The 18,981-nt window shown below is 34.3% G+C and overlaps 2 protein-coding genes across 9 annotated transcripts in view; one reads left to right on the forward strand and one right to left on the reverse strand.

The window, feature by feature from the left end:
- Positions 1-18,981, forward strand: part of LOC125776748 (uncharacterized) — a 251,208-nt gene that overhangs the window by 94,494 nt on the left and 137,733 nt on the right. The window lies entirely within an intron of this gene.
- The window catches only part of LOC105222700 (probable serine/threonine-protein kinase DDB_G0282963), an 84,121-nt gene that overhangs the window by 24,303 nt on the left and 40,837 nt on the right, over positions 1-18,981 (reverse strand). The window contains exon 4 of one of the 8 annotated variants that reach the window (XM_049449670.1): positions 10,964-18,409. The exons of the other annotated variants lie outside the window; for them this stretch is intronic. Coding sequence (XP_049305627.1) covers positions 18,351-18,409 — 59 coding nt within the window. The 3' untranslated portion in view covers positions 10,964-18,350. Of the gene's footprint in view, positions 1-10,963; positions 18,410-18,981 lie in introns of those variants that run through there. 8 annotated transcript variants of the gene reach the window in all.

Genomic DNA, 18,981 nt, shown 5'->3' on the forward strand with positions numbered 1-18,981 from the left:
TGGCAACTTACAAGGCAATCGGCGGGCCGGTCCTCAACTACGCAGCACCGATATGGTCGCCTGGATGCAGTGGCACGCAGATGAGGAAACTTCAGACCTGTCAAAATACAGCACTCCGGACCACGACGGGATGCCTCTTGATGTCTCCCGTTGAACACCTCCATAGTGAGACGCACATGCTTCCTGTAAAGGAGCATAATCAACTCCTCTCCAGGCAGTTCCTGCTTGGTTGTTTCCGTAGGAATCACCCCTGCAGCCATCTGCTTGGAGCGGAACCGCCTCCCAGGAGCATCAAGAGGTCATTCCTCGACTATGTCGACGACATTGCACAGTACGCCGACCAGACTTCGGACGCAACTAACTTTCGACAGGCACTGACCGCCATTCACAGTGGAGCCATCAACACCTTCACCGACTCCCTTCCCGTGAATGGCGTTCTTGGAGTCAAACCACCACCTATTGCAGACGAAGAGCTCCAGTTGCAGCGAGAAACGCGAGTGACCCTAGCGCAACTTCGTTCTGGATATTGTAGCAGGTTAAACTCCTACTTATCCAGAATCGACCCCGACATACCTAATGTATGTCCTGCATGCAACGAGTCTCCGCATGACACTGGCCACCTCTTTGCATGCCCCACAAACCCCACCCATCTAACACCCTCTTCCCTTTGGTCCGACCCCGTCGAAACAACACGTTTCTTGGGCCTACCGTTAGATGATCTCGACGACAACACAAACAACCCTTACCATCCTAACGGGGATTAGCTAACCGTTAAAACAACAACAACATGCACCTTTATTCCATGTTTTACAGTCCGCTGAACAAGCCTATTGGTGGAAGTTGACCAGGCTCGCATGAGAACAGAACGTGCCCATATAGAACATTCATCAGTAAAAATGACATTTTCAAAATCTCTATCAATATTCTCATGCGCCCAAGCGAGTCGCTTTGTCACAAGTTTTCAGTCAACAGAGGCTTCTTCATTGTGTTGCGCCATTTCAGATCATGAGTATGAAGAAGGGTTCAGATAGTTTCGTAGGATATATCTAAACATTTTGCCATTAATTTTGCTTGTCCTTGCCGCAGTGTTAAAGCAGGATTCCACGAAAACAGACTCACTATTCTTTTTTCATCTTTTTTGTTCACTTTTCCTATCGAACTTCGTTCTGCTAATCATCGATATTTTTAGCTACCATATATCGCTGTATCCACTTCTGTACAAATGCCTTTGACTTTCTCATATATTGCTGATTGCGACATTTTGGGACCTTTCGGGTGTATGCAAAGGAACACAGCCTCGTAGCGCGATGCGTACTTAGCACTAATTGTGTTTAACGTGATTCTCTTCCAAAAGATCAACGACAACTGAACCTTTGTTGACAATGCATCAAGGACAAAGCTTCTCTCTATGGGCTCGCGCAAGAATTAGAGCGAAATCTTTCATTAACTGTCGGTAAAGTCGACCACGCTCTTACTTGACTTACTGTACTCGTATATGTAACTAGTGTTCAAAGCGAGCCTTTTCAGTAATGGATCTCAATTAGAACAAAATGGGTGGTTACAAAATGTAAAATAAAGAAAACAAGTACGAAAGGACTAAGGACTGCAACCGAACATTTTATACTCTTGCAACTTGCAAAAATCAAAATCAGACCTAAGCAATTTTATATATATGTACATATACTCTATATAAGTCATACACCGACAAATTTGGCATAATATTTGTTTTAGACAGAAAGATACACTGTTATGAGTGAAACCTGCTCTGTCATTTTTATTATATATTTAAATATTGGCCGATATATGCGGCATAAAGTCACCTGGAAGTTCGAAAATCTTTATATATGTACAAGGTGCCTTCCAAAGTAAACAAACCTTTTTGAATCTAGCGCCCCCTGGTGGCGCCATCTACTGGTGCGTTAGAAACTGCTATCTTTATCGATTGTCCAGTGAGAATTTCATGAAGTTTCATCGAAGGGGCTACAATCAAAATCCGTGATCACCGGAAATTCCATAGAAACGGTGCGTGAATTCATTAAAAATCAGCCGAAATCATCATTCGAATTCATGGAAATGGAATTTAACATCTCCAAAGCATCGATTTATCGCATTAGGCTTACAAAAGGTGTGTGCACGGTTTGTTCCACACAAATTGACTGACGACCAAAATTGCTCAGAATTTTACATTCGAAGGACGATTATTTGACCAAAAATCACATTTAAACTATTCACCTGATATGGCAAAATGCGACTTCTTCCTTTTCGGAAAAATGCATTTGCCCATCAAAGTAACGGGGTAAAGTGATTTAACCCGTATTTGGCACATAGAATAAATTTCAATTGTATATCTCACACATTAACCGAACCACATATTCGTTACCTAGGGCACCAGTTTTGGTTGCAATTGAACAATTTTTGGTCATGAGGTGGCGTACTTTAAAGGAATTATAAGAGCAACAATTTATCCCGCCATATTAATTATTTCTTGATTTGTATACTGGAAAGTGAAATAATCAAATGGAATTTAAAATTGTGTTACATGGGAAGTAGACGTGATTGTAGTCTGATTTTGCCCAAATTTCATCGAAACAACTATCGAGTCGAGGTCGAGTACCGAGATATAACATTTCACCATATAGTGAGCAGTGCTCCGCTCATCGGTAAAATTTAATGTCTTTGGTGTAATTAGTTATTGATTTATTGCGTTTTTAGTTTTAACAGTACCGTCATAAGGGGAATGAACGGGTTTATCTTCCGACATTATCCATTTTCACACTGCCGGTAGGAGTTCTTATAATATTTGAGCACAATAAACTAATTAGAGGGCGGGGCCATTCCCACTTTTTCAAAATTTTTTTGCCCAGGGGCACCTTGCTACAGCGATCCCCTCTGCCAAAATTACAGTTTTATATCTTAATTTAGTGCTTGGTTATGGCTTTTTTTTATATATGCTTTCGGTTAGTGGCGATTTGTGAGCGTGGCAGTGGTCCGATTACGCCCATCTACGTACTCGTATTTTTTTTGTGTACAGAAACCCGCATATCAAATTTCATCAAGATATTTAAATTTTTACTGAAGCTACAGCTTGCACGAAGGGATGGACTGACAGACAGACGGGTGACTGGATTTCAAATTTTCTCGTCTTCCTGGTCATTTGTATATACATAACCCTATATGTATCTCGCTTAATTTTAGGTGATACGTACAACCGTTAGGTGAACAAAACTATTACATTTACTCTGTAGCAACAGGTAGCAAGAGTATAAAAACATAGCAAAGAAATACAAAGATAATTAGACTCTACGCAAATAGTGTAAACTTGGGACATGCGATCTAAAAAACCATCGAATAAACTGAATTGGTTATAAGACGTTCAAATATTTACTTTCAAAGTGTTACCTTCTTAGCCATACATATTCTTTTATTTTAATCGTTGCTGTCATAAAAGGTATAAAGGTAGACTGTAATGATGTTAAAGAAGAATTGGTAAAAGGTGGTTTTAGTATTAAACTACGTAGGGTCTACGTGGTGTGATTTACATCCCACATCAGAATGTACTTTTAAGGATTTAAATAAAAAAATGTAGTAATTGTGGGGGTAATCACACTGCGAACTATAGGGGTTGCCCTGTATATAAAGACTTAAAAAAGAAACTGTCTGTCCGCATTCAAGCACGTCGTAATCAAATGATAAATATTCTTCCTAGCGAAAATTTTGAAATCCATGTTTCAAAACCGGGTACTAATAAAAATAATGCTACACAAGGGAGCTATGCAATTGTGGTGAAAGGCAACGGCAACACTGCACAAATGCAATTGCCCCAAAACCAACCAAATGGAAACGTTGAAACTATGATTTTCAACCTTACATGATGTACTATATGACACAATTTATGTCTACAATGCAAATTACTTATGATTCAAGAGATAATCAAATCATAAAAAATAATGTTGCAAACTTTTCAAAGTAAAAAATGAGTGTATTGAACATTTGTATTTGAAAAGCTAACGATGTTAACCAACATCAATTGGAGCTTATTAGATTTCTTGACTAAAATAATATTGAGATTATGATTTTGACAGAAACTCTTCTTACGAATAAAAACAATTTCTTTATACCGATATTTAGAATATATGTTACAAATCCCCCAGATGGAAAGGCACATGGTGGAACAGCAATGTTGGTTAAAAAACGATTAAATCACCACGCATAAGAATCTCATGCCACGGCGCAGTTACAAGCTACAACAATATCTATAAAAAAAATCGCTGCGGGGACTTAAACTTCTCTGCTATATACTGCCCACCTCGGTTTAAAATTACAGACACCAATTTAAAGAGTTTTTTGGAACGCTAGGTCATAGATTTCAGCAGGTAGAGATTACATTTTGCATTGTATTGGGGCTCACGACTAATTAATCCGAAAGGACGATAGCTGTATCAAACTGTTAGCAACACCAAACAAAAACTATAAGCCGTTTGGTCCCAGAAAAATCACTAATGGAGAAGAAGCTTGTAAACGAAAAAAGGTATGCAAGACGTGAATGGCAGATAAATCGCTCCCCTTCCACTCAGCTTCAATGTAAATCTGCTGTACGTAAAACAAAAAAAATCGCTTAAACGTGAGGAAGAATTCAACAGCGAAATGTATATAAAAAAAGTTGTGTCCAAATTTAAACAGGCAAAATTGCCTTTGGAAAGCCCAAAAGTCTATGAAGCCACCAACTGACTCCAATATGCCTATACGAGACTTGGGTGGAAATTGGGCTTAGAGTGACGAGGGAAAGGCTTATTGTTTTGCAAATCACCTAGAAAAGGTATTTCAACCTAATTTGCTAAAGAACAACTTTAAGCTGTTAATCTTACCCAACACAGCTAAAGAATCGCTCGAGTCTTTTAAGACTTCACCTTCTGAAATTATTGGCATCATAAAAGAACTTAAACCAAAAAAGTCGCCGAGAGATGATAATATTACCCCACAAATAATTGAGTTATCGATTATTGCTGTAGAGGCGCTCTCTTTACTCTTCAATGCAATACTTAGTTTCGGATACTATCCAATTTCATGGAAAAAATCGCAGATTATCTTTATAGATAAACCTGTGAAAGACTTAACACAGCGGTCTTCATACAGACCAATCAGTTTTCTACTCTGGCTTTCTAAAATATTTGAAAAAGTATTACTATCAAAGATGTCTCCTTTCCTCCACGAAAATAATACAATACCACCAATACAACCAATTCGGATTTCGTGCAAAACATGGCACAATAGAGCAAGTAAATAGAATTACTAACGAAATAAGGAAAACATTTGAGCACAGGGATATTTGCAGATCTTCCAACAACTAACAATGTATTAACTTCAACTTTTGTGGACGACACAGCTATAGTGAGCCGTAACAATTGCCATAATTTAGCATCAAGAATATTGGCGGAGCAATTAAGTTCTGTCAAGAATGGCTAGCGAACTGGCGTATAAATATGAATGAAAAGAAGTGTAAGCATGTTACGCTTTCGCTAAGACCAAAAATAAACATTAGTTTAGTACCCCAAGCGAATGAAGTAACACATCTTGTTATTCATGGGCAAATCCATTTTTCCAAAGGAAAAAGTCGCACGGTGCCATATTAGGTACATACGAGGAGTGGTTAATGGTTAAAATGTGATTTTTGGTCAAATAATCGGTCACAAGCGTCGATCGTGTAACAAACGCCAACTTTCATCTTCACGATATTCGGGCCGATCACGTCGGCCGGGTGGAACAAATTCTTTGTGGACAATACCCTTGGAATCATAAAAACAAATAAGCATTGTCTTCACTTTTGACTTCCCCATGCGCGATTTTTTGGGTTTGGGCTCGTCTGGTGCCTTCCATTCAGCACTCTGGCGTTTCGTTTCGTGATCACATTGGAAACACCACGTTTCATCACCTGTCACAATATTGTAAAGGAAGTTTTTGTCCTTTTTGACCTCTTTAATGACGTCCTTCGAATGTTGGATTCTGAGCAATTTTTGGTCATCAGTCAATTTGTGCGGAACAAACCGTGCACACACCTTTCGTAAGCCCAAATGTTCGGTCAAAATGCGATAAATGCATGTTTTAGAGATGTTAAATTCCATTTCCATGAACTTCAATGACGATTTCGGCTGATTTTTGATGAATTCACGCACAGTTTCGATGGAGTTTCCGGTGATCATGGATTTTGATTGGCCCACATGTTGATCGTCATTTATGTCCTCACGACCACTTTGAAAACGTTGAAACTACTCGTGCACTCTGCTACGGGATAGGTAATCGTCGCCATAAACTTGTTTCATCAATTGAAATGTTTCGGTAAAAGTTTCACCAATTTTAAAACAAAATTTAATGTTGGCTCTTTGTTCGAGGCTCATTTTCGCACCGATAACATGACCATACTGACACTTAAAACGCAATAACTGCACTTCCAGTCGGTGAAATGTCATGAAATTCTCACTGGACAATCGATAAAGATAGCAGATTCTAACGCACTAGTCGACACCAGGGGGCGCTAGATTCAAAAAGTTTATTTACTTTGGAGCACACCTTGTACTTTTGCAGCTTGCAAGAACCAAAGCGAGGGAAATACCTTAAGGGGTTACATACGACCAGCAGCACCAAAAATGCGCTAAAAGAAAAACTGTTTTCAGAAGGGATAACAATAGAAATAAATACAAAGAAATTTTATACAATGTTTATTGGTACTTAAAGTTTATAAAAAAATTTATTTTAATTTTTCTTTACAAAAATTAGTACATAAATTATCACGTGACCCAAAGTACAATGAAAAAAAGTTGCTCCACGGTCTGCATCATTTATCCTTCAAATGTTGATCAGAGAACGTATATTTATAGAGACAAGCGTGTGAACTGTCAAGAGCCATTATTAGTGGATTTCACCACTTTTGGCTCGGCAGGAGAAACTTTAACAGAAATGAGTGAACAGAGCAGAGAATTCAATGAAAATTATGCTCAGAAATATACATTGCTGTTACAGATGCCTGTTGGCCTTCTGGCTTATATTTTTATACGTTTACGTGCTATCATAACAATTGATATGAATATGATTTTGCGAATTTTTGTGAATTCATGCAAAATTGATAACATTATTATTAAATTATGCAATTCTCCAAGCTATATTTGTAAATAATGTGCAAATAAAAGCAATTTTTTAAATATTTTTTATCTTTGATAATATAATATAATTTCTTATGCATGTATATGAAATATTATCGTAATATCCTAAAAACATAATATATTACAATAATATTTCGAAATCACACCTCTTATCAGTTAAAACTTTCATACGCATCTATCCTACAGATACGTAAGCAAGTACAAATCAATTTCAAATCAAGATATTATCATTTATCAGCAATATAAATATGTATGTACATATGTACGTATGACATTCTCACACAAATAATATATGCGTACGCATGGCAGCCAAATTGCCGACGTCAAAATTTATAATAAATTACACAACAAAATTTTCATTCATGAACGCAAACGTACTTTCAAAAAGCATATTCGATTCATTCATAAAAGCAGACGCCATTACATCTCCCCGAAGATGCCATGCCCACAAGCGTCTTTTCGCGACGAAAAAGCTAAAATTCATAAATTTGATTATATTTCTAAACTTTTATGGAAGGAAAAAGTGACAACCCCGCAAATATATATCTAGAATAAAATTGCCAACATAGTTTATTTGTCGATTTTCAAGTCAAGAAAATATTCAATATTCCTCTGATTTATGTGTACAGTCAATCCCGGCTAAGTAGTACTCCGCTTAAATGAAAATCAAATCCCTCCCTCATCACTCTTAACAGCCTATATTATATTTTGCTGCATCTCACGGGCTTTTTTTTTTTTAATACATAGAAACTATTGTTTTAAGTACCACTCGTTTAAGTATGCAAACTGGCTTATATGCCATATTATATTTTTATTTTTACAAACCACAAACATCTGTATCTTTGATTGTGGCACATAACTGGGATTGGCATGTAATGTAAAATGGGAATGTAAAAAATATTTTGTAGTTCTGAAATATCGCGACTTGTAAAAATATGCGTCGATAAGTATGCAAGCTCACACACAAACATACATATTTACGCTGTGTGTAGACAAATTTACAAACATTATGCGAATGATTCTTTCAAATTTGTTTACATGAACACAAAATTACATACATATGTATGTGAATATGTGAACTTTATGCGTACGCTTTTTGAAATCTGTTTACATGTACACATAATTATATGCATATACATAATCTTTTAAGATTTTATCAAAACGGAATTTTATCAAAAAAAAATTATCATTACGGGTATGGTTTTTAAAAATCTGTTTATATGTACACATAATTGCATCCATATGCGAATATGTGCGTCGGCTTGGTCTTCAAAATGTTATCAAAACCTTTAAGGTCCAATATAGTATACTCGTACATATGTATGTACATATTTATTTATTTAGGTAATAATGAAAATATGACTTTATTATAAATTCCCACAGATTTAATGGAATTTATCATTAAATAGGTCAAATTGCACATATATAACGGGTGATTTTTTTGAGGTTAGGATTTTCATGCATTAGTATTTGACAGATCACGTGGGATTTCAGACATGGTGTCAAAGAGAAAGATGCTCAGTATGCTTTGACATTTCATCATGAATAGACTTACTAACGAGCAACGCTTGCAAATCATTGAATTTTATTACCAAAATCAGTGTTCGGTTCGAAATGTGTTTCGCGCGCGTGTTTTGTTCAGCGATGAGGCTCATTTCTGGTTGAATGGCTACGTAAATAAGCAAAATTGCCGCATTTGGGGTGAAGAGCAACCAGAAGCCGTTCAAGAACTGCCCATGCATCCCGAAAAATGCACTGTTTGGTGTGGTTTGTACGCTGGTGGAATCATTGGACCGTATTTTTTCAAAGATGCTGTTGGACGCAACGTTACGGTGAATGGCGATCGCTATCGTTCGATGCTAACAAACTTTTTGTTGCCAAAAATGGAAGAACTGAACTTGGTTGACATGTGGTTTCAACAAGATGGCGCTACATGCCACACAGCTCGCGATTCTATGGCCATTTTGAGGGAAAACTTCGGACAACAATTCATCTCAAGAAATGGACCCGTAAGTTGGCCACCAAGATCATGCGATTTAACGCCTTTAGACTATTTTTTGTGGGGCTACGTCAAGTCTAAAGTCTACAGAAATAAGCCAGCAACTATTCCAGCTTTGGAAGACAACATTTCCGAAGAAATTCGGGCTATTCCGGCCGAAATGCTCGAAAAAGTTGCCCAAAATTGGACTTTCCGAATGGACCACCTAAGACGCAGCCGCGGTCAACATTTAAATGAAATTATCTTCAAAAAGTAAATGTCATGAACCAATCTAACGTTTCAAATAAAGAACCGATGAGATTTTGCAAATTTTATGCGTTTTTTTTTTTAAAAAAGTTATCAAGCTCTTAAAAAATCACCCTTTACATACATAGGTTTGTTATCAAATATATGGAGAATATCCATAAATTATATCCATAGCCGTTGGTGCATTGTAAATACGCGAATCTGTAAGCGTACATTTCTAAACATTAAAATTAACATTATTTTTCTCATTTAACACTGAAAATGCTCAATTATGCTATTTTCGACCCCTTCATGTTAAATATTGGTGAAATCCGCTAATAGAAAACTCAACCCCTCCAAAATGAAGAACATTTTGACAATTGGCACACCTTGAACCTTCTCTATAAATGTCTATAAATGTACGTTCTCTGTGTTGATGGATATAGTTACATAATAGCCCTATATACTTTATCTATACTTATTCTAATCGTACTCTTGATTCTAACTTAGTCTTACTCTTATATTTAATTACCTATGCTTACTCTTATTTAAACTACTCCCACTCACACTTTACATACTTTCTCCAACTCTACACCCACACGTTCTCCCCCACACTAAACATACATACAACATATTCCCGAACATACATTATTACCTCTACTCTCTCTTACACTCATTAATATTACTGTAAAATAGTTAAGCTTATAGCTAATAAGAATTTTTGTAAAGAGTGAGTTGAATAAAGACACTTGAAAAAAGTAAACGTTCAACATCGTTTCTGGCGCAGTCAATTGCGAACCTCACACGCACTGCAAATTTAAAATAAAAAGTTTTTAAACAAAATTTAAAATAAAAAGTTTTGGAAAAAAATTTAAAACAAAAAGTTAATTACATAAAGACATAACGTTCGAAAAGAGCACGTGTTTTAAAATCAAATTTATTGTGATTAACGTGACTCGAAAAGAGGAAAGCTGAAGAACATACATATTTTCGGAAAGAAAATTTAAGAAAAATAAATTACTTAAAAAATAAAAAAATAAAAAGTAATGAAAACGACAAAATGTTTAAATAAGAACTTTTGTTATATCGAAATCCAAAAGAAATTAAAAACAATTTTTTTCGATATAATTGTAAGAAAAGAAAAAAACTGTAATCAAGAAACCGTTTCAAAAAACAGTAAATAATCCGTTTTAGAGAGAAATCATTCTACGAGTATTCGAATTTCGAATTTCTGGCACTCAAAGAGAGCTTACGGTAGAACAGAAAAAAAAGTAACCAAATCAAAATTAACCAATAAAAAAACAACGAATAAAAAGCAGGAACAACAAGAGAGGTATTGAAGTTATTACACGACAACGAAGGCAGTAAGAAAAAAGGAAACTGCAAAAACAAATCAGAGCAGTACAACGCTTGCATGGAGATGTATAGTTAGAGCACAAGAGAACAGCACATTTTTTTCCCTCTCGTCAAGAACTCAAGGTCACCTTTGGCCGAATTCATCACCTTCATCAACGCTGCAGCAAATCTTGGAAGGAGAAGCAATTGGAAGTCAAGAGAAAGTTCGTCACACTTATGTACATACATATACAGTTGTCCACAAAATAATAGGAGTGCCAATCTGAAAAATGTGTTTGGTTGCATAACTTTTTTAAATCACATGTAAATGACACGAAACAATAACGGTACACATAACGGGATACTAGCATTAAAATACAAAACAAATTTTTATTGTGACGATTGCTATTCTAGTTCTGCTTTGCTAGTTCTCGGAGACACTTATTATTGCTTTCCACAAAAAAATAGGAGTGTTAGATATTTCGTTTTCAAAATTGTCCTTAACATAAAAAATTTTCACAAAACTAGAAAAGTAGATATAGTTCCATAATCTAGCAGCAATTTTAATTAGTTATTATTTTATTTAATCATTGTGTTTTTTTCCTGTGGGTAAAGGAAATCATTATACAGAGGAAAAGCGGAAAACGATAAAAAAAATTGAGAAAACTAGGAAAAACTTATAAAGAGATCCAAAAAATCGTAAAATGCTCTTCTCAAATGATAGCAAATGCCTTTAATTATAGAAACAAAAAAGAAACTCGTAGACAAAAGCGGAAAACATCTACTTCAGACGATCGCAATATAGTACGCTACTACAAAATTAATCCTTTTGCTTCAGCCAGGAGCATCCATGACGAACTAAATTTGTCAGTTAATACTGAAACTGTTCGTAGGCGTTTGGAGCAGAACAAATTATTTGCCAGAAGTCCACGAAAAAGACCCCCATTAAAAAAGAAACACAAGGAAGCCCGCATATAATTTGCAAAAGAGCATGGCTCCTGACCCGCGTCTAAATGGCGAAACATATTGTGGTCAGACGGATCCAAAGTTGAGTTACTTGGTAGTACAGGCTCTAGGAACTTTGTCCGACGTCCCCCTAACTCAGAATATAATCCCCGGTTTACCACAAAAACCGTTATACATAACGATGCCAAATCATGGTACGTGGTCGTTTTTCCCATTGTGGTGTTGGTCCAATTCACTTAATTGAAGCCATCAATGACCAAAGGGTATATGTCAAAATATTATATGAGGTAAAGTTAACACATGCCTCATGGAATATGCCATTGATATGGGTATATCAACGGGATAATGACTCTAAACATAATAGCAAGTCCGCAAAAAAATGGTTTAGGGTCAACGGAGTTGAGGTTATGTGGTGATCTGCTTAGTCTCCTGACCTCAACCCCATTGAAAACCTGTGGACATATATCAAGAAGAAAGTAGCTGAAGAGAAACCAATCAATTCGAGAGATTTATGACAAGTAGTGGAAGAGACTTCCAAAGGAATACCAATAAAGCGTTGCCAGGATATCATAGACTCCATGCCTCGGAGATGTGATGCTGTGTTAAAAAAATCGAGGTTATTCAACGGAAAATTAATTATTTTAACATTTTGTGAAACTTTGGAAGCATTTTATATTAAAAATATAGAACGGTCACGTATTTTATAAAATACTCCTATTTTTTTGTGGAACTAGTTTTTTAGTTTACTTGATATAAGCTGCGATATAAAATTTTGCTTATACTTAATTGAAATAAATGAAATCTGGAAATATTAATAGATCTTTAACAAATTACATTGTGCAAAAATTTTGAAAAAAACAAACATTTTTGTTAATGAAAAATAACAATTCGTTTTTCTCATGTGGCCACTCCTATTTTTTTGTGGACAACTGTAGGTGCATATGGATACGTATGTACTCGTATATAATTTGCATTAAGAGCAATACAAACACACCTTTATGTACATACACGTTAACGCTCGTAGTTTTAAAAAAGTAAAATTTATCCATTTATTTGGCATTTTATTTAATTTAGTTTAGCAAATATGGATAGTTTAAACATTAACGTAAAGTTTAAGCTCATTTCCACCAACATAAATAGCATTCCTCCATATGACGGAAACAGAGATGCACTATTAAATTTTGTACAGCGTATAGCTTACATGTGTCCAATGTTAGACAGTTTTACTGATGAAGAATATAAAATTCTGTTAGTTGGCCAGATTAAAGATAAAATTATTGGAAGTGCTAGAAGATCCATTTTAATTAATGGAAATCCACTTTCATGGCCAGAAATTAGAAAAGTCCTTATAGATAATCATGGCGAAAAGAATTCAGTCGATGAACTTATTGATAAAATTAGAATTTGTAGATGTACTTCTACAAGTTTTTATAATTCCCTTAATACTTTATTATGTCGGTTAAATAACGCATCAACTTTTTGTGGCAATAGCTCTTCTAGTATAAATAGTGAAAGCAATGCTAGGATTTCTTTAAACTCATTTAAATATGGTTACCCGAGCCTGTCAAAAGCATTATTGTAAGCAGGAATCCAAAAACTTTAAAAGACGCATATGAAATTATAAAATCAAATGGTTACTGGAACTATAAACATCACCAAACAGCTCATAGAAAGAATAACTGTGAACATAATGTTAATAACATGAATTTATCTTCTCATAGGCAACATAATAATTATAACAGAGAAGCTAATATGAGCAATTATGTTAATCAACAGAATAGTCAGCTATTCAATTAGAGCAATAGAGCAAACGATACATTTAGTCAACAGCATAGACAACAGAACAACAACAATAACATTAATAACAGTCAACGACAAAATAACTCAAACAGTGCAACACTAAACTCTTCTACTCAACCCAGTTTTAATAGCAACTACAGCAACCAAACATACAGAACTAATCGCAACTTAAGTTCATAATAGATACAGGTGCAGAATTTAGTATCATAAACCCAAATATTTGTAATCCCAAATGGAGAATAAAATCACGTTCTATTACTTTAAAAGTTATAAATCGAACTGTTACTACAGACGTACAGTATAGATTTCCATTGTTTAAAGAATTTCATATACCAAATTTTAATGTTAATTTCCTAGAATTTAAATTTCATAACTACTTTGATGGTCTAATAGGCGACAATATATTGCTTAATTTGAGTTGTAAAATCGACTACGAGAATAGAGTTTTAATAACAAAAGATGCAACATTACCAATTTATTTTTGCGAAGAAGAAGAATTAACAGTAGATGATTATCAAAAAAATAAACATTTGGAAATATTTATTAATGAAGAAAAAGAAATAGTAGAACATTCGTCACTTAGTATGTTTCCTAATCATTTAAATTCTAAAGATCAAGAAGTTTTAAAGACTGTTGTAAATAAATTTAAAGATATTTTTTATAAAGATGGTGAAAACTTATCTTTCAGTAGTGAAATTCGTCATCGAATTAATACAAAAACTGACACTCCTATATATAGTAAACTGTATAGGTACCCTGTCGTACATCGGGCAGAAGTGGACAGGCAAATACAGGAAATGCTAACGCAAAATGTTATATCTTCGAGTTGTAATCCTTACAATTCCCCATTATGGGTTGTGCTCAAAAAACCAGATAACAGTGGTAAACAAAAATGGCGAATTGTAATTGACTACAGAAAACTAAATGAACAAACAGTAGACGACAAGTTCCCACTTCCAAATATAGAAGATTGATTTGATAAGTTGGGAAAATGCTGTTATTTCAGCACAATTGATCTTGCTAAGGGATACCACCAGATTGAAGTGCACCCCGACGATAGGGCTAAGGCAGCTTTTTCAACTGCAAGTGGCCATTACGAATTTAATCGTATGCCATTTGGCCTTAAAACAGCCCCTGCAACATTTCAACGATTAATAAATCATGTATTAAGAAATCACATAAATAAAATTTGCGTTGTATACCTAGATGATGTTTTGATATTTTCCACAAGTTTTCAGGAACACATAGAGTCCATTAAAAAAATATTTAGCACTTTACGAGATACAAATTTAAAGATACAAATATATAAATGTCATTTTGCTGCATTGACCACAAAATTTTTAGGACACCTTGTAACAGGTGAAGGTATTAAACCTGATCCCTCAAAAATTGAAGCAATAAACAGAATGCAACCACCTTCAAACATAAAGGAAATCAAAAGATTTTTAGGAATCACCGGTTATTACCGCAAATTTATGCGACACTATGCGAAAGTTGCATTCCCCATGGTTCGTCTTTTAAAGCAAAATGCTGTATTGGATTATAGAAGCCAAGAATTCCTAAATTCATTTGAAACGTTAAAAAAAAACTTATTACTAGTGAGCCAGTGTTACAAGCCCCAGATTTTAATAAAAAGTTCATCCTTACAACTGATGCTTCACAATTCGCAATTGGGTCAGTTTTAAGCCAACAAGGCCACCCAATTTGCTACGCGTCTCGAACGTTGTCTGACCATGAAATTCGCTACTCAACCATAGAAAAAGAAGCCCTTGCTGTTGTCTGCTCAGTGAAACATTTTCGCACATATCTGTACGGTCGCAAATTTCTAATTCAGACTGACCACCGACCATTGGTTTGGCTACATAATTTTAGAGAACCAAATATGAAACTACAAAGGTGGAAAATCCTACTTAATGAGTACGACTTTGATATATCACATATTAAAGGCAAAGATAACACAGTCGCTGATGTTCTAAGTAGATACTGTGTAAAAGATGAAGTTAAACATTTAGGAAATGTAAATATTTTTAATAGCCAATTACGTGAAGAAAACAAAGTTAATAGAGAAAGTGATGAACGAGTTGACATTATGTCAACAGCGGCAACAATACATAGCGCATTTGAAGATAACTTGGATTATATATTTATAACAGAAAAAGCAATCAATTATTACAAAAATCAAATATACTTAAGTTATGGAGAGAAAGAAAAATGTGTAGTAAAAATTGTAAACAAAAAGATTCAAAATCACGTAGAAATTACTCCGGAATCTGATCTTTGCAATATTATGCAAGGTATATTAATAGACAAAGGCATCATGTGTATCTATTGCGAAAATGATCTTTTTATCGCGTTTCAAAGTGTTTTTGTTCGTAAATTCGGTAACAGGTCTTTGACAATGTATCGATCAAATATGAAATATGAAATTACTGACAAAAACGATATATTGACTATCATTGAAAATGAGCATCTTCGAAATAACCACCGAGGCATACAAGAAGTATTTTTAGAGTTAAAGAATAAATACTTTTACCCGAAGCTTTATAAAACAATAACACTTTATATTAATAATTGTTCAATTTGCACTATAGCTAAGCACGACAGAAATCCCCTAAAACTTCCCTACCAAATTACAGAAACCCCTACACACCTCAATGACATAGTCCATATAGACATTTGGTACCCTTGTAGGAATAAAATGTATCTCACCACCATAGATAAATTCTCAAAGTATGCAACATTTCATAAATTAAATGATAGAAATTGGATTGCAATAATAGCAGCTTTAAAATCAATAAACGATCGTTGTATATTACACAGCGCTGTTAAATTATTTTTAAGTGAACAAAATATTGAGTCTCACGTAACTACGCCGTACCTAAAGACAGGTAATTCTGACATTGAAAGATTACACGGTACACTTAATGAGCATCTAAGGGTATTAGAAGCAGACACTAGCCATAAAACGAAAGATTTGGACGACAAACTTTTTGAAATTTTTAACGCATATAATAGAACAATTCATTCTACCACAAACAAAGCGACCAATTGATTTTATAATAAAAAACTTTGACAAAGAAGAGATAAATGAATTATGTAAAGAGTTTGAACAACAAAAAATTCAAAGGGTAAATAAACTGAATAAAAGTAGAAAGGCTGAACCAAATCAAATAGAAAACATTGTATTTAATAGGCAAATTGCGGAAACTAAACCTAAATATAAGAAACTTGAAAATTATTTTCGCCAAGGTAATTATGTTGTGGATTCTTCGAATAATAGAAAAATAAAATATTACAAAAGTCAATTTAAACGAAAATATAATTTGAACAATGAAAATGTTAACTAATTTTATTGTAATTTCATTTAATTTAAATTTAAAAATTTTCAATAACTCTAAATAAATTAAATACCTTGCAAACTAAATATTTGCGAGGACACAAATAACTTAAGGGTGGAGGAGTTACATAATAGCCCTATATACTTTACCTATACTTATTCTAATCGTACTCTTGATTCTAACTTAGTCTTACTCTTATATTTAATTACCTATGCTTACTCTTATTTAAACTACTCCCACTCACACTTTACATACTTTCTCCAACTCTACACCCACACGTTCTCCCCCACACTAAACATACATACAACATATTCCCGAACATACATTATTACCTCTACTCTCTCTTACACTCATTAATATTACTGTAAAATAGTTAAGCTTATAGCTAATAAGAATTTTTGTAAAGAGTGAGTTGAATAAAGACACTTGAAAGAAGTAAACGTTCAACATCGTTTCTATATGTAAAAATAAAAAAAAAAAATCTTGTAAAATGAAGTTGTAGTTATAGTCTTTCGAGCCGAATTTTTTAATTTCGAAAAATTTTCCAATTTAGAGAATTTAGAAAAAAAGTATGCGTTGTACGTCATAAATGTCACACTTTAATTATGTTTATAAAATTTTTTAATAAAAATATCGAAAATCCGGCTCGACAGACTATAGAGAAAACATTTTCCAATATTAAAAAAAATTACATCAAAAAATGTTGAAAACTATATGAGTTATCATGCAGACCGTGCCGGGGAAAGTACGAGAAAAACGCGTTTAAACTTTCATGTGCCTCAAACGAAGGACAGCTACGTGTGTGCATTAAACTCTCGTCGGGCGGTCTGATTTTCTACCATAACTTTGTATCTATGGGGAATTTTTACAATCGACTTACACAGAAACACGCCTAAACTATAAAAAATAAAAATCAATTTTTTGAAAATTCTGGACGTATGTAGCCCCTTAAGGTGTAAAACGTCAATCAGAAGATCGAAATCCAAGCAATTTTATATACATATACATATCGTCACCTGAAAATAACGTAACATCACTTTTCGTAGGTTTGCAGGAGAAGCCAAAAACTGAATCATAAAACTATAGGAATATTTTAGATAAAACTAAAGAAAAAATAAAGAAATTTTATTTATTAAACAAATAACGTATGATCAATTTAAATTTTTTATTTTAAATAAAAACAATTGCAAGTTTTTCATATTTCATTCAAGTCAAAAAATGAAGATAATGTTTAATTATTATTTATTCAAAAATTAATTATTCAAAAGATATATTATCATAAGAGTAATGGCAGTCTGCTGGAATCAAAGTTTTTAGATTCTGCAGATGTTGCCATTTCTTCTTGGTTATCGTTAAGGGGTTATATACCTTCTTTGTCGAAGAAAAAAAGGAAAATTTGGATTTTTTTTACCTATGTAGCAATTATTTCATTACACGAAGGTTTTTATTTTTTGATAGTACACTTTATTAACAATGTTTGTGCGAAATTTCTTGGAAAAATATCAAATAGTTTTTAAGGGGTGGCTGTTTCCCTTAGAGACCGTTTTTTGGCAGAGCCTTGCGGTGACAATTCCCCAGGTCGAACAAGTCAACTGGAACCAAAAGAGTAAACAAATTTCATTAGTGATTGAAAGAACGTTTTTATGATTACTTTTTGTGCACACGGGATGTTTTATGCAAAAAATGAACTTTTTGGTCACTAGAAATTCACTAAAAAAAATCATTTCGGCGAAAAAAAGTTTGTGCGTAAAAAGTCGATCGTTCAAGCACAGAAAACTTTCATTACGAACATTTAAAAAAAATTTTAAGAAAATCGGTTCAGTAGTTTCCCGCCAATCCATGTCACAGCAAAGTCATTTTTCAAACAAAACACCAATTCGAGATATTCACGTTTAAAGCGAAACCGCTCGGGTTTGGGGCCGCGACGAGGCGCGCGGTTAGAAGTGCTGTAACTTTTTTTCTACTGCTCGAATCTCTATGAAAATTTGACAAAATGTTCTCAAGGAGTTGTTTTTTAAGATAAAGCAATAAAAAAAAATTCGATTTTTTGAAATTAAAAAAGGTATATAACCCCTTAAACTTTGCGGGTGCAAAATATTAGGCTGCTGAATTCCTAAAAGAACACGGGTCTAAACACTCGGAAATCCTCACTCACCTTGATTTC

This window comes from Bactrocera dorsalis, chromosome 1, assembly GCF_023373825.1.
Source record: "Bactrocera dorsalis isolate Fly_Bdor chromosome 1, ASM2337382v1, whole genome shotgun sequence".
Lineage (NCBI taxonomy): Eukaryota > Metazoa > Arthropoda > Insecta > Diptera > Tephritidae > Bactrocera > Bactrocera dorsalis.